This window comes from Argopecten irradians, chromosome 11 (genome assembly GCF_041381155.1).
Source record: "Argopecten irradians isolate NY chromosome 11, Ai_NY, whole genome shotgun sequence".
Taxonomy (NCBI): Eukaryota; Metazoa; Mollusca; class Bivalvia; order Pectinida; family Pectinidae; genus Argopecten; species Argopecten irradians.
This window is the reverse complement of record NC_091144.1, coordinates 2,185,960-2,202,318: the sequence shown is the minus strand read 5'-3', so window position 1 is coordinate 2,202,318 and position 16,359 is coordinate 2,185,960. Positions and strand designations below refer to the sequence as shown.

The following is a 16,359-nucleotide window of genomic DNA, read 5'->3' as shown; positions in this document are numbered from 1 at the left end:
GAAATGTAAGGGTGTAACAATAAAACATGTTACTCCTGAAGCTGGGTACTTTTGCATAATGACAGGACCAAAGTATAAACCTCGGAAAGAAAGCTAATGCAGAGACAAAGAAAACAAAGCTAGGTGGTGATAATGCAATTTCCTATAGTAAAAGTTTGACCCAGTTCGAAATAACGAGGATACTGAGCTTTACCTGGTTACATAAGGAGGTGGGATAAAGATAACAGTCTGCAGGTAACTTATTGGAAATGCTAATAACAAATATTTGTATCTAATTTGATAAAAAATAAATATACGGAGAACCAAGAGATGAACCACTTTCCGCCAATACCTTGTTGGGTGTTTTTGTCTTGAGTAAACAGAGCTTGCTGGCTTATCAGGCGTAGGGATAGTTCTAGAAGTGAAAAATGGAATTTTTTTGTGCCGTCGTATTGTGTGACCTTTTCTGTGTTAAAGAAGAATGCACCCTGGGACGGTCACAAAGTGAAGACATGGAAGTAGCAGTATTCAGAGTTGACATTGGAAGCCAACAGTTGCCGAGCATTCGACATTAACACAGAGAAGAATTTCCAAGAAAAAAAGGGTGGTTGTTCATTCATCTATCACTTTCAGCTGTCCATGGTACTTACAAGAGACTGTTTATATAGTAGGTGTCTGAAACACAAACAGAAAATGAATGAAGACTACGAAATACTGTAAATCAATGTGAGAAAATGCTAAAGCAAACGGAAAATTGACGCATTTCCTGGTCATCATTTTGTTTCAACTTACATTCCTATCTCTTCTTTCCCTTCTACCAGCCCTTAATCCATCAATGATCTGTACTTCTACAATACTATGAAATGGTATTTTTCATAATCTGTCGTTTGATAATATTGTCGAGTACGTTTTGAGATTAAATAAAACATTTTCGCTATGTAAGTGTTTTGTATTCCCAACTTAACCTGATCGCCCACACAGTGGGTGGTTTAGTGGGGACTTGGAGAGCCTCTATTCACAACTTAGTGTTTTACAAGTCATATTGTGGTCTAGGTAAAGTCTTATCTTTTCAGCTGAAAACTCCGCGGTGGTTTCGGTATAAAATCTGAAGATTCGCGCGGACGTGATACCCATGCAAATTTACATTTATATTTCATATAAGTTTAAACATTCAAATCAGTCTTTGATAAAAAAAACAAGTTTCAAAATCATCGCTAGCTTAACAGCTCTTCACATAAATCAAAGGAATTCGCATACAGGTGACAATTTTCATCTTTTTTGTTGTATCTGCTTGAGACAGCCTTTATTTACACAATTTTGTCACGTGACATGGTCACACTTTGGACGATGATGTCACGGTATCTGATCAGGGCCTACTGGAGTAGGACGATATCGAGTTAACGGCATCACTATAATCTGGATACAATGGCTACTTAACTATATTTCAGAGGTCTACATATTGGTACAGCAATGTTTCTAATCCGTCAGACCAATTTTGTCTTATTCTACTTTATCTTTATACTTTTGTGTTATTTTAAGTTTTATGCACATGTTATAGACTGTAAGCCAAATAACACGTTCGTAAAAGTGGTCGTAAATTTTATTTTTTCTTTACTTTTTATTTTATCAAGTTATGATAAATGTTGTTTTTTATTGTTTTGTTTTTTATTTCATTTGTTTTTCTTTACTTTCGTTTTTTACAGGTATAGACATAGTTACTTATAAATCTTTGTTTTATGTCTTAATTCAGCTGTAAATGCACGGGTCTCCGCCATATAAAATTGTTACCAATTGCAATGGGTATGACTACGCCGTCATTTTAGTTGAAAAAAAAAATCCTACATCCCGAAAGTGTAGAAGGAAGTACGATTGGTATATTCAGAGTTATTAGACATAAGGCTCATTTTAGGCTGGCAGATATCACACATAAGTCAACAAGTATCGTAAAACCTCCTGACTTTAGATAGTGTAAATCATACAAAATTTGTATATTGTGTGGACCATTCCGAAACTTTTACTCTCTATCTCTGTTTTAATCTTAAAAGAAAGTAAGCAGTTACATTTATTTTAAATCAATGCCCTCACACGCAGACAATTGTAAACGTCACAGTATTGTAACCTACTACTCTATATGCGCGTCATTTATCACAGATATTTACTGCATTAATAAAATATGTGTAAACTAAACTACCCTCGTCTCCACCCGAGCTAAGATGCCGCGGATGACAGTGACATGAAATATTCATAGAGCAAAGATGGGTACATTAACTCATAAATAGGCACACTAATAGTAACAGAAAATGTGGTTAATGTTTCGTTTTAGTTGGGGAAACATGAGCTTTTTAAAACAGTCACCAGACACCATTACGTGTAGGTAAAATGGGCTGAAGCGTAATACATATTTACATATATACCTGCATTTCAAGGCATATATGACAAAGTATAATGTCTGTTCACTTTACAGAACCATCACCTGCTGAAGGAATAGTTGGGATTTACTCATGCGGAAACTGTCAAACATCATAGATAACTATAGCTCCTCCCTCATGTTCAAACATGGTTCTCCATTGTAGCACGAGATTCCTATGGTAAAGGGGCGGGGCTTATGAAATGGCGCCAGCAATAGACACGCCTTTTATGCATGAATTAATCCTTGTCAATTTAATGTTTGTCCAATCATCTGTCTCACACAACACACAAAGAATTAAAAAAAAATGGGTTCATCAAAATAGCGTCTGCTTTCAGCAGTTGTTGATCGTTTCATGACAACTTGTTTACATTATACCTTTAAAAAGAAGCAAAATGGCAGGTGCAAAAATGGTTAAGTACACGCGAATGTAACAAATGATCTGGAAGCCCTCAAGTTTATTTCTTCTGAAGACCTCTGCTACGACAACATGCGGTCAGTCGTCCTGATTCTCAGTCTATTTCTTGGTTTACCTTACGAAATCTACCCGCAGAAGGTGAGTACAGAAGGATACACAGTTATCCAAGGATAGATAAACTTAATTACCACTAAACACTTCACAATAATTCAGCATGAAAAGAAGTCATATACATCAAAAACGAACTTTTATACGTTAAATTACTCAAAGAAAAAATAACACATCAGGTGATTCGACTAATTGAATTCAGTAAATGCATTTAGCTTGAAATGATTGTTTTAAAAAATAAAAGTTTTTATCAATGATCTTATTTATAGTTAAATACGCTAGAATATTCCGTGAATAGGACTGAAATGTTGAATTTACATTTTTGTTGGATTTTTATTTGTTGAATCTGTTGAATTAACAACAGCATAATAATATTATAGCTTACATTAAATCAAAACCAACACGTTTTTACGGAGTCATTAGCACCATAATTATATTGTTGAATTAGCAAATACGGTTTATTTTTTGGATTGATTAGCAATAAGATATATAATGCTGAAATCTACGAGTACATTTTATATTGATTAATTAACATATGATTGCATACTTTTTACCTCTGAAGATGTGATAAAACTATACTGGCTTTGTTATCTCCAGAATCTCCTCTCCTTGGTAGACGTGGTCTTTGGATCGTAAAATTAAATAGTCTATGTCAATTGTATTAATGAACCTGCGTCAACTGAAAATAATCATTAAATGAATAAGAGAAATTGTTATTTATCTTTTATTTTCTAAATCTGATTTAAACAAGATTTTCGTTTACACTCCGATATTTTACGTTCCAGTCCAAGATTGTTATTTTCTTTGACTGAAGTTGGTGTTGCAATATTGTTGCACTGATGACTTCTAGACGGAAAATAATGTCGAAATTTCTGGCCGAACAAATATTCATTATTTAGTGAAAACTGAATATTTTATAACCAACAGATAAATAATATGCATCATAACAGATAGATATAGTACAGATAGACATACACCCTGGTCAGTACCAGACATCCTGGTAGTTACACATCGATGAAGACGATTCCCAGATATTATGGGTGACATTACATAGCTATGACTAACGTTCAGATGTCACTATACTTAATATCCCGTGTCTGTATCTTCCCACCGGTTTATCGTCTTTATACAATTAAAACAGGCCTACCGAAGCGGGATACATCAGGTCGATTTATTTATTCTTAGTCGTAAAGTTGGAGAAGAGACAAGCCTAGACGTGTGACACTAATACAGGACGGATCATTACATGTAAAACAGCAGTAATGCACACCTGATCATATTACATCATTAATAGGATTAATGATATTTATTTGTCTGTCGATGGCATGAGTGACAGCACCCGGGCGACTGCTTCTCCTCCTCCTGAGGATGGCGTCATTTGCGATGCTTTACCTTTGGCATAATATTAAGAGTTCATCAATGGCAACTGGCGATTTAGTTCAGTGAGATAGTACTATTATGTGACTAGTAGAGATGTCTTGTTGGGTGTCTTCTGTAGTATAACACTATAATGTGACTGGTGGGGATGTCCTGTTGGGTGTCTTCTCTAGTATAACACTATAATGTGACTGGTAGGGATGTCCTGTTGGGTGTCTTCTGTAGTATAACACTATAATGTGACTGGTAGGGATGTCCTGTTGGGTGTCTTCTGTAGTATAACACTATAATGTGACTGGTGGGGATGTCCTGTTGGGTGTCTTTTGTAGTATAACACTATAATGTGACTGGTGGGGATGTCCTGTTGGGTGTCTTCTGTAGTATAACACTATAATGTGACTGGTAGGGATGTCCTGTTGGGTGTCTTCTGTAGTATATCACTATAATGTGACTGGTAGGGATGTCCTGTTGGGTGTCTTCTGTAGTATAACACTATAATGTGACTGGTAGGGATGTCCTGTTGGGTGTCTTCTGTAGTATATCACTATAATGTGTGGCTGGTTGGGATGTCCTGTTGGGTGTCTTCAGTAGTATAACACTATAATGTGACTGGTGGGATGTCCTGTTGGGTGTCTTCTGTAGTATAACACTGTAATGTGACTGGTAGGGATGTCCTGTTGGGTGTCTTCTGTAGTATAACACTGTAATGTGACTGGTAGGGATGTCCTGTTGGGTGTCTTCTGTAGTATAACACTATAATGTGACTGGTAGGGATGTCCTGTTGGGTGTCTTCTGTAGTATAACACTATAATGTGACTGGTAGGGATGTCCTGTTGGGTGTCTTCTGTAGTATAACACTATAATGTGACTGGTAGGGATGTCCTGTTGGGTGTCTTCTGTAGTATAACACTATAATGTGACTGGTAGGGATGTCCTGTTGGGTGTCTTCTGTAGTATAACACTATAATGTGACTGGTAGGGATGTCCTGTTGGGTGTCTTCTGTAGTATAACACTATAATGTGACTGGTGGGGATGTCCTGTTGGGTGTCTTCTGTAGTATAACACTATAATGTGACTGGTGGGGATGTCCTGTTGGGTGTCTTCTGTAGTATAACACTATAATGTGACTGGTGGGATGTCCTGTTGGGTGTCTTCTGTAGTATAACACTCATATAATGTGTCTGGTAGGGATGTCCTGTTGGGAGTCTTCTGTAGTATAACACTATAATGTGACTGGTAGGGATGTCCTGTTGGGTGTCTTCTGTAGTATAACACTATACTGTGACTGGTAGGGATGTCCTGTTGGGTGTCTTCTGTAGTATAACACTATAATGTGACTGGTAGGGATGTCCTGTTGGGTGTCTTCTGTAGTATAACACTATAATGTGACTGGTAGGGATGTCCTGTTGGGTGTCTTCTGTAGTATAACACTATAATGTGACTGGTAGGGATGTCCTGTTGGGTGTCTTCAGTAGTATAACACTATAATGTGTCTGGTAGGGATGTCCTGTTGGGTGTCTTCTGTAGTATAACACTATAATGTGACTGGTAGGGATGTCCTGTTGGGTGTCTTCTGTAGTATAACACTATAATGTGGCTGGTAGGGATGTCCTGTTGGGTGTCTTCTGTAGTATAACACTATAATGTGACTGGTAGGGATGTCCTGTTGGGTGTCTTCTGTAGTATAACACTATAATGTGACTGGTAGGGATGTCCTGTTGGGTGTCTTCTGTAGTATAACACTATAATGTGACTGGTAGGGATGTCCTGTTGGGTGTCTTCTGTAGTATAACACTATAATGTGACTGGTAGGGATGTCCTGTTGGGTGTCTTCTGTAGTATAACACTATAATGTGACTGGTAGGGATGTCCTGTTGGGTGTCTTCTGTAGTATATACACTATAATGTGACTGGTAGGGATGTCCTGTTGGGTGTCTTCTGTAGTATAACACTATAATGTGACTGGTAGGGATGTCCTGTTGGGTGTCTTCTGTAGTATAACACTATAATGTGACTGGTAGGGATGTCCTGTTGGGTGTCTTCTGTAGTATAACACTATAATGTGACTGGTAGGGATGTCCTGTTGGGTGTCTTCTGTAGTATAACACTATAATGTGACTGGTAGGGATGTCCTGTTGGATGTCTTCTGTAGTATAACACTATAATGTGACTGGTAGGGATGTCCTGTTGGGTGTCTTCTGTAGTATAAACAATATAATGTGACTGGTAGGGATGTCCTGTTGGGTGTCTTCTGTAGTATAACACTATAATGTGACTGGTGGGGATGTCCTGTTGGGTGTCTTCTGTAGTATAACACTATAATGTGACTGGTATGGGATGTCCTGTTGGGTGTCTTCTGTAGTATAACACTATAATGTGACTGGTGGGATGTCCTGTTGGGTGTCTTCTGTAGTATAACACTATAATGTGACTGGTAGGGATGTCCTGTTGGGTGTCTTCTGTAGTATAACACTATAATGTGACTGGTGGGGATGTCCTGTTGGGTGTCTTCTGTAGTATAACACTATAATGTGACTGGTGGGATGTCCTGTTGGGTGTCTTCTTAGTATAACACTATAATGTGACTGGTAGGGATGTCCTGTTGGGTGTCTTCTGTAGTATAACACTATAATGTGACTGGTAGGGATGTCCTGTTGGGTGTCTTCTGTAGTATAACACTATAATGTGACTGGTAGGGATGTCCTGTTGGGTGTCTTCTCTAGTATAACACTATAATGTGACTGGTAGGGATGTCCTGTTGGGTGTCTTCTGTAGTATAACACTATAATGTGACTGGTAGGGATGTCCTGTTGGGTGTCTTCTGTAGTATAACACTATAATGTGACTGGTGGGGATGTCCTGTTGGGTGTCTTCTGTAGTATAACACTATAATGTGACTGGTGGGGATGTCCTGTTGGGTGTCTTCTGTAGTATAACACTATAATGTGACTGGTAGGGATGTCCTGTTGGGTGTCTTCTGTAGTATAACACTATAATGTGACTGGTAGGGATGTCCTGTTGGGTGTCTTCTGTAGTATAACACTATAATGTGACTGGTAGGGATGTCCTGTTGGGTGTCTTCTGTAGTATAACACTATAATGTGACTGGTAGGGATGTCCTGTTGGGTGTCTTCTGTAGTATAACACTATAATGTGACTGGTGGGATGTCCTGTTGGGTGTCTTCTGTAGTATAACACTATAATGTGACTGGTAGGGATGTCCTGTTGGGTGTCTTCTGTAGTATAACACTATAATGTGACTGGTGGGATGTCCTGTTGGGTGTCTTCTGTAGTATAACACTATAATGTGACTGGTAGGGATGTCCTGTTGGGTGTCTTCTGTAGTATAACACTATAATGTGACTGGTAGGGATGTCCTGTTGGGTGTCTTCTGTAGTATAACACTATATATGTGACTGGTAGGGATGTCCTGTTGGGTGTCTTCTTTAGTATAACACTATAAATGTGACTGGTAGGGATGTCCTGTTGGGTGTCTTCTTTAGTATAACACTATATAATGTGACTGGTGGGGATGTCCTGTTGGGTGTCTTCTTTAGTATAACACTATAATGTGACTGGTAGGGATGTGTGTCCTGTTGGGTGTCTTCTTTAGTATAACACTATAATGTGACTGGTAGGGATGTCCTGTTGGGTGTCTTCTGTAGTATAACACTATAATGTGACTGGTAGGGATGTCCTGTTGGGTGTCTTCTGTAGTATAACACTATAATGTGACTGGTGGGATGTCCTGTTGGGTGTCTTCTGTAGTATAACACTATAATGTGACTGGTGGGGATGTCCTGTTGGGTGTCTTCTGTAGTATAACACTATAATGTGACTGGTAGGGATGTCCTGTTGGGTGTCTTCTGTAGTATAACACTATAATGTGACTGGTAGGGATGTCCTGTTGGGTGTCTTCTGTAGTATAACACTATAATGTGACTGGTAGGGATGTCCTGTTGGGTGTCTTCTGTAGTATAACACTATAATGTGACTGGTAGGGATGTCCTGTTGGGTGTCTTCTTTAGTATAACACTATAATGTGACTGGTAGGGATGTCCTGTTGGGTGTCTTCTGTAGTATAACACTATAATGTGACTGGTAGGGATGTCCTGTTGGGTGTCTTCTGTAGTATAACACTATAATGTGACTGGTGGGGATGTCCTGTTGGGTGTCTTCTGTAGTATAACAATATAATGTGACTGGTAGGGATGTCCTGTTGGGTGTCTTCTGTAGTATAACACTATAATGTGACTGGTAGGGATGTCCTGTTGGGTGTCTTCTGTAGTATAACACTATAATGTGACTGGTAGGGATGTCCTGTTGGGTGTCTTCTGTAGTATAACACTATAATGTGACTGGTGGGGATGTCCTGTTGGGTGTCTTCTGTAGTATAACACTATAATGTGACTGGTAGGGATGTCCTGTTGGGTGTCTTCTGTAGTATATCACTATAATGTGACTGGTGGGGATGTCCTGTTGGGTGTCTTCTGTAGTATAACACTATAATGTGACTGGTAGGGATGTCCTGTTGGGTGTCTTCTGTAGTATAACACTATAATGTGACTGGTAGGGATGTCCTGTTGGGTGTCTTCTGTAGTATAACACTATAATGTGACTGGTAGGGATGTCCTGTTGGGTGTCTTCTGTAGTATACACTATAATGTGACTGGTAGGGATGTCCTGTTGGGTGTCTTCTGTAGTATAACACTATAATGTGACTGGTAGGGATGTCCTGTTGGGTGTCTTCTGTAGTATAACACTATAATGTGACTGGTAGGGATGTCCTGTTGGGTGTCTTCTGTAGTATAACACTATAATGTGACTGGTAGGGATGTCCTGTTGGGTGTCTTCTGTAGTATAACACTATAATGTGACTGGTAGGGATGTCCTGTTGGGTGTCTTCTGTAGTATAACACTATAATGTGACTGGTAGGGATGTCCTGTTGGGTGTCTTCTGTAGTATAACACTATAATGTGACTGGTAGGGATGTCCTGTTGGGTGTCTTCTGTAGTATAACACTATAATGTGACTGGTAGGGATGTCCTGTTGGGTGTCTTCTGTAGTATAACACTATAATGTGACTGGTAGGGATGTCCTGTTGGGTGTCTTCTGTAGTATAACACTATAATGTGACTGGTAGGGATGTCCTGTTGGGTGTCTTCTGTAGTATAACACTATAATGTGACTGGTAGGGATGTCCTGTTGGGTGTCTTCAGTAGTATAACACTATAATGTGACTGGTAGGGATGTCCTGTTGGGTGTCTTCTGTAGTATAACACTATAATGTGACTGGTAGGGATGTCCTGTTGGGTGTCTTCTGTAGTATAACACTATAATGTGACTGGTAGGGATGTCCTGTTGGGTGTCTTCTGTAGTATAACACTATAATGTGACTGGTAGGGATGTCCTGTTGGGTGTCTTCTTAGTAGTATAACACTATAATGTGACTGGTAGGGATGTCCTGTTGGGTGTCTTCAGTAGTATAACACTATAATGTGACTGGTAGGGATGTCCTGTTGGGTGTCTTCTGTAGTATAACACTATAATGTGACTGGTAGGGATGTCCTGTTGGGTGTCTTCAGTAGTATAACACTATAATGTGACTGGTAGGGATGTCCTGTTGGGTGTCTTCAGTAGTATAACACTATAATGTGACTGGTAGGGATGTCCTGTTGGGTGTCTTCTGTAGTATAACACTATAATGTGACTGGTAGGGATGTCCTGTTGGGTGTCTTCTGTAGTATAACACTATAATGTGACTGGTGGGGATGTCCTGTTGGGTGTCTTCTGTAGTATAACACTATAATGTGACTGGTAGGGATGTCCTGTTGGGTGTCCTTCTGTAGTATAACACTATAATGTGACTGGTAGGGATGTCCTGTTGGGTGTCTTCTGTAGTATAACACTATAATGTGACTGGTAGGGATGTCCTGTTGGGTGTCTTCTGTAGTATAACACTATAATGTGACTGGTAGGGATGTCCTGTTGGGTGTCTTCTGTAGTATAACACTATAATGTGACTGGTAGGGATGTCCTGTTGGGTGTCTTCAGTAGTATAACACTATAATGTGACTGGTAGGGATGTCCTGTTGGGTGTCTTCTGTAGTATAACACTATAATGTGACTGGTAGGGATGTCCTGTTGGGTGTCTTCTGTAGTATAACACTATAATGTGACTGGTAGGGATGTCCTGTTGGGTGTCTTCTGTAGTATAACACTATAATGTGACTGGTGGGGATGTCCTGTTGGGTGTCTTCTGTAGTATAACACTATAATGTGACTGGTAGGGATGTCCTGTTGGGTGTCTTCTGTAGTATACATATAATGTGACTGTAGGGATGTCCTAGTAAACACTATAATGTGACTGGTAGGGATGTCCTGTTGGGTGTCTTCTGTAGTATAACACTATAATGTGACTGGTGGGGATGTCCTGTTGGGTGTCTTCTGTAGTATAACACTATAATGTGACTGGTAGGGATGTCCTGTTGGGTGTCTTCTGTAGTATAACACTATAATGTGACTGGTAGGGATGTCCTGTTGGGTGTCTTCTGTAGTATAACACTATAATGTGACTGGTAGGGATGTCCTGTTGGGTGTCTTCAGTAGTATAACACTATAATGTGGACTGTGGGATGTCCTGTTGGGTGTCTTCAGTAGTATAACACTATAATGTGACTGGTAGGGATGTCCTGTTGGGTGTCTTCTGTAGTATAACACTATAATGTGACTGGTAGGGATGTCCTGTTGGGTGTCTTCTGTAGTATAACACTATAATGTGACTGGTAGGGATGTCCTGTTGGGGTGTCTTCTGTAGTATAACACTATAATGTGACTGGTAGGGATGTCCTGTTGGGTGTCTTCAGTAGTATAACACTATAATGTGACTGGTAGGGATGTCCTGTTGGGTGTCTTCTGTAGTATAACACTATAATGTGACTGGTAGGGATGTCCTGTTGGGTGTCTTCTGTAGTATAACACTATAATGTGACTGGTAGGGATGTCCTGTTGGGTGTCTTCTGTAGTATAACACTATAATGTGACTGGTAGGGATGTCCTTGGGTTTTGGTGTATACACTTATGTGTGTGGTTCTTGTAGTATATACACTATAATGTGACTGGTAGGGATGTCCTGTTGGGTGTCTTCTGTAGTATATCACACTATAATGTGACTGGTGGGGATGTCCTGTTGGGTGTCTTCAGTAGTATAACACTATAATGTGTCTGGTAGGGATGTCCTGTTGGGTGTCTTCTGTAGTATAACACTATAATGTGACTGGTAGGGATGTCCTATTGGGTGTTTTCAGTAGTATAACACTATAATGTGACTGGTAGGGATGTCCTGTTGGGTGTTTTCAGTAGTATAACACTATAATGTGTCTGGTAGGGATGTCCTGTTGGGTGTTTTCAGTAGTATAACACTATAATGTGACTGGTGGGGATGTCCTATTGGGTGTTTTCAGTAGTATAACACTATAATGTGACTGGTAGGGATGTCCTATTGGGTGTTTTCTGTAGTATAACACTATAATGTGACTGGTAGGGATGTCCTGTTGGGTGTCTTCTGTAGTATATCACTATAATGTGACTGGTGGGGATGTCCTGTTGGGTGTTTTGTAGTATATCACTATAATGTGACTGGTAGGGATGTCCTATTGGGTGTTTTCAGTAGTATAACACTATAATGTGACTGGTAGGGATGTCCTGTTGGGTGTTCTTCAGTAGTATAACACTATAATGTGTCTGGTAGGGATGTCCTGTTGGGTGTCTTCTGTAGTATAACACTATAATGTGACTGGTAGGGATGTCCTGTTGGGTGTTCTTCTGTAGTATAACACTATAATGTGACTGGTAGGGATGTCCTGTTGGGTGTCTTCTGTAGTATAACACTATAATGTGACTGGTAGGGATGTCCTGTTGGGTGTCTTCTGTAGTATAACACTATAATGTGACTGGTAGGGATGTCCTGTTGGGTGTCTTCAGTAGTATAACACTATAATGTGACTGGTGGGGATGTCCTATTGGGTGTTTTCAGTAGTATAACACTATAATGTGACTGGTAGGGATGTCCTGTTGGGTGTCTTCTGTAGTATAACACTATAATGTGTCTGGTAGGGATGTCCTGTTGGGTGTTTTCAGTAGTATAACACTATAATGTGACTGGTAGGGATGTCCTATTGGGTGTTTTCAGTAGTATAACACTATAATGTACTTAGGGATGTCCTAGTATAACATATAATGTGACTGGTAGGGATGTCCTGTTGGGTGTCTTCTGTAGTATAACACTACTATAATGTGACTGGTAGGGATGTCCTGTTGGGTGTCTTCTGTAGTATAACACTATAATGTGACTGGTAGGGATGTCCTGTTGGGTGTCTTCTGTAGTATAACACTATAATGTGACTGGTAGGGATGTCCTGTTGGGTGTCTTTCTGTAGTATAACACTATAATGTGACTGGTAGGGATGTCCTGTTGGGTGTCTTCTGTAGTATAACACTATGTGTGTGTGACTGGTAGGGATGTCCTGTTGGGTGTCTTCTGTAGTATAACACTATAATGTGACTGGTAGGGATGTCCTGTTGGGTGTCTTCAGTAGTATAACACTATAATGTGACTGGTAGGGATGTCCTGTTGGGTGTCTTCTGTAGTATAACACTATAATGTGACTGGTAGGGATGTCCTGTTGGGTGTCTTCTGTAGTATAACACTATAATGTGACTGGTAGGGATGTCCTGTTGGGTGTCTTCTGTAGTATAACACTATAATGTGACTGGTAGGGATGTCCTGTTGGGTGTCTTCTGTAGTATAACACTATAATGTGACTGGTGGGGATGTCCTGTTGGGTGTCTTCTGTAGTATAACACTATAATGTGACTGGTAGGGATGTCCTGTTGGGTGTCTTCTGTAGTATAACACTATAATGTGACTGGTAGGGATGTCCTATTGGGTGTTTTCAGTAGTATAACACTATAATGTGACTGGTAGGGATGTCCTGTTGGGTGTCTTCTGTAGTATAACACTATAATGTGACTGGTAGGGATGTCCTATTGGGTGTTTTCAGTAGTATAACACTATAATGTGACTGGTAGGGATGTCCTGTTGGGTGTCTTCTGTAGTATCTTCTGTAGTATAACACTATAATGTGACTGGTAGGGATGTCCTGTTGGGTGTCTTCTGTAGTATAACACTATAATGTGACTGGTAGGGATGTCCTGTTGGGTGTCTTCTGTAGTATAACACTATAATGTGACTGGTAGGGATGTCCTGTTGGGTGTCTTCTGTAGTATAACACTATAATGTGACTGGTAGGGATGTCCTGTTGGGTGTCTTCTGTAGTATAACACTATAATGTGACTGGTAGGGATGTCCTGTTGGGTGTCTTCTGTAGTATAACACTATAATGTGACTGGTAGGGATGTCCTGTTGGGTGTCTTCTGTAGTATAACACTATAATGTGACTGGTATGGATGTCCTGTTGGGTATCTTCTGTAGTACATGTATAGTTTAGTGATGTAGCACTTGGAATCATAAAATAATTCTTCGCTATAACAAGAAAACAAACGCAAAAGTACAGCAGCCATTTCACACTTACCTACGGAGTGGATGCATTTAGAATAGAGATGAGAGTCCAAGCTGTCAACGAAACGTTTAAGCGCTACAAAGTAGCACAAGGCATTGTTCACCAGGTGCAAGACAGCTCGAAACCCTCCGAAAAATCTCTTTTTTCCTATCAAAAGTTAACTTTCGTTGCATACTTCTGATCATCATTATTCAATTCCTTTTACAGATACAGTTGCCGCTGTTCCAAAAGCTTAAGTTCCATTATCCTGGTCAGAAACACTTTGGAGGAAGCTATACTCATAGCGATGTCCTTCACTCAATCGACGTGACCCGCCATCTTGGATTCCCAAAAGATACCAGTGCTATTCGTTTGTCGTATGCTCTCAACAAACTAGGACCACCCCATTCCCTCGGTCGGGCACCTATTGAACTATCTGGACGATTTGGGGATAGCGTTGTCGGAAAGAATGGGTTACAGTATATTTACCATGCCATTGCATTTGGACCATACCTAGCCGAAAAGTATGGCGACCCTAACTTATCTGTGCTTCACCAGGTGAACGCGGCAGACATGAAGAAAAAATACTGGGGAAAGCAAGGGATTCTCCAAATCATCACCTACTCTAATAACGGAGGAAAACCCAAAGGTCACATTGCATTGTGGGATTGCTATCACTTGTACGAGTCTAACGATTGGGTAGAAAAGAATCGCCTCGTTACAACTGCATTTTGGGAAACACCAGGTAACGACTTCGATATATATTTTAGAGTTACTTTTTAATTAGCTATAATTATAATTTATTCATCTTGCGTCTCAAATATGCAATGTTCATTGCCAAATTAAATCTGTTTTATTACTCAAAATACACCGCATTATGCAAGTCTACACAGTATCCCATTTGTATACTAAATGTTCTTTTCCTGTCGATAGTCGTATACTTTTAGTACGTTCATTCCTTCATTCATTGAAAATATATTATAAAAGTACAATAAACCTTTTCTACCTACCCAAATAAAAATGACAAAATTTGTATATTCCTTTCAGATTCCAACTGCAGTTCCTTTGTCTGGTCTGATAGCGACCGGAAGTGACGAGGAAGGCGATATCACAACATCAAGCGCAGTCGGAGGTTTTGTGAGATTTTTGATGCTCTGGAAATAATCTCAAATGTAAACCTTTTGGTACAATTCACTTTTTTTACATTAAGCATTTTCATTGGCTTAAAAGTTAACCTCATCAACATAGCATCGCCGTTTGTAACGTCACTTCTGATTGGCTGAGACAACGGTGCAATGATTTCATAGAAAAAGTAGGCCCAAATTAATTTTGGAATTCCAAAAAAATATCTTTAGTGAATTCAGTTAGAAGGATAAATTTGAATAGATTTATTTATGTGATGGAAATATAACGCAAGCATCTGAGTGCCATAATGAACCACTTCGCTGTTATATAATCTATTCACGTTAATCATTACGAGTCGCTTGAGTTATGAGAGTTGGATTGACTGCCACAGTGGAACGTGCTTATACAACATCGTTCATGCGTTAAACGAATGTGTTATGCAGAATGTTTGAAATCTCCATTAAAGTTGTATTGCTGCTAATTTCACTGTAACGATATGTAACTTAAACATTTGATATTTAAACATTGACATGTAACTTGATGATTTAGCTCACCAAAAGCATATGTCGGCCTATAAGAGAGCCCTATATTCCTGGTTTTGAATAAAGCGCCTTCAATCACCGCCATGTTCAGTGACTTCGGGTTTTGTCGGATTCCTAATCGTATCACGTGACTGACGTTCGACACGACCTGCACGTGGTGAGCCAGGTAACTAGCGTAAGCACACATGTGTTTGTTTACGTTTTCCTTCTGGCCTATATGAGCAAATCATGCTAGTATATGTCCACAGATTGAGTATTTGAAACATCCAATTTACACATTACCGTAAAATGTTGTGTGTATCAAATATTGTAATGTGCGAGCATTATTTTCTTTGTAGATAGAGTCTGATGAGGTCGACCACATATTTTGTTTATGAAAAATTGTTGATATTTTCTCTTGGTTTCACAACTCTCGTTTTACTTCGAGATTGTCGCGACGATGTTCGGAAGAGTTCGGAATGATTCGGCATCTTTCGAGCCTATTTTTCACGTGTACACGTTAAAAAGATTTTTTACTTTTATAATTAAAAATACTTCCAGTGCTGCAACTTTATAAAAGGTGGTAAAATTAGAAAGTTTAAACCTCAGACAGACGGAGAAAAATATGTATAACACTTAAACAGTTTTCACTATGACAAAAAGAGCGAAAGTTATAGACCATACAACTTTAAGAATGACTACTCATTGCTCCTATTTTGTCTGTTTATCAGTGACAGTATGTTTGCGTATCTTACGGCTTACCATGTATCCAATTTCTACAACTTTATGTTATCTGTTCATTTTCTATGTTTTGTTGTCAATTTTGCATGTTTATTAAATATTTTCTATCAAAATTGTAAAA

The 16,359-nt window shown here is 39.4% G+C and overlaps 1 protein-coding gene across 1 annotated transcript; it reads left to right on the top strand.

Annotated features, from left to right (window-relative positions):
* The first annotated feature begins 2,686 nt into the window (after positions 1-2,686).
* Positions 2,687-16,359, top strand: LOC138334286 (uncharacterized). The gene is made up of 3 exons (XM_069282926.1): positions 2,687-2,942; positions 14,080-14,596; positions 14,899-16,359. The coding sequence occupies exons 1-3, from the start codon at positions 2,877-2,879 to the stop codon at positions 14,943-14,945; spliced, it is 630 nt and encodes a 209-aa protein (XP_069139027.1). The 5' UTR covers positions 2,687-2,876; the 3' UTR covers positions 14,946-16,359.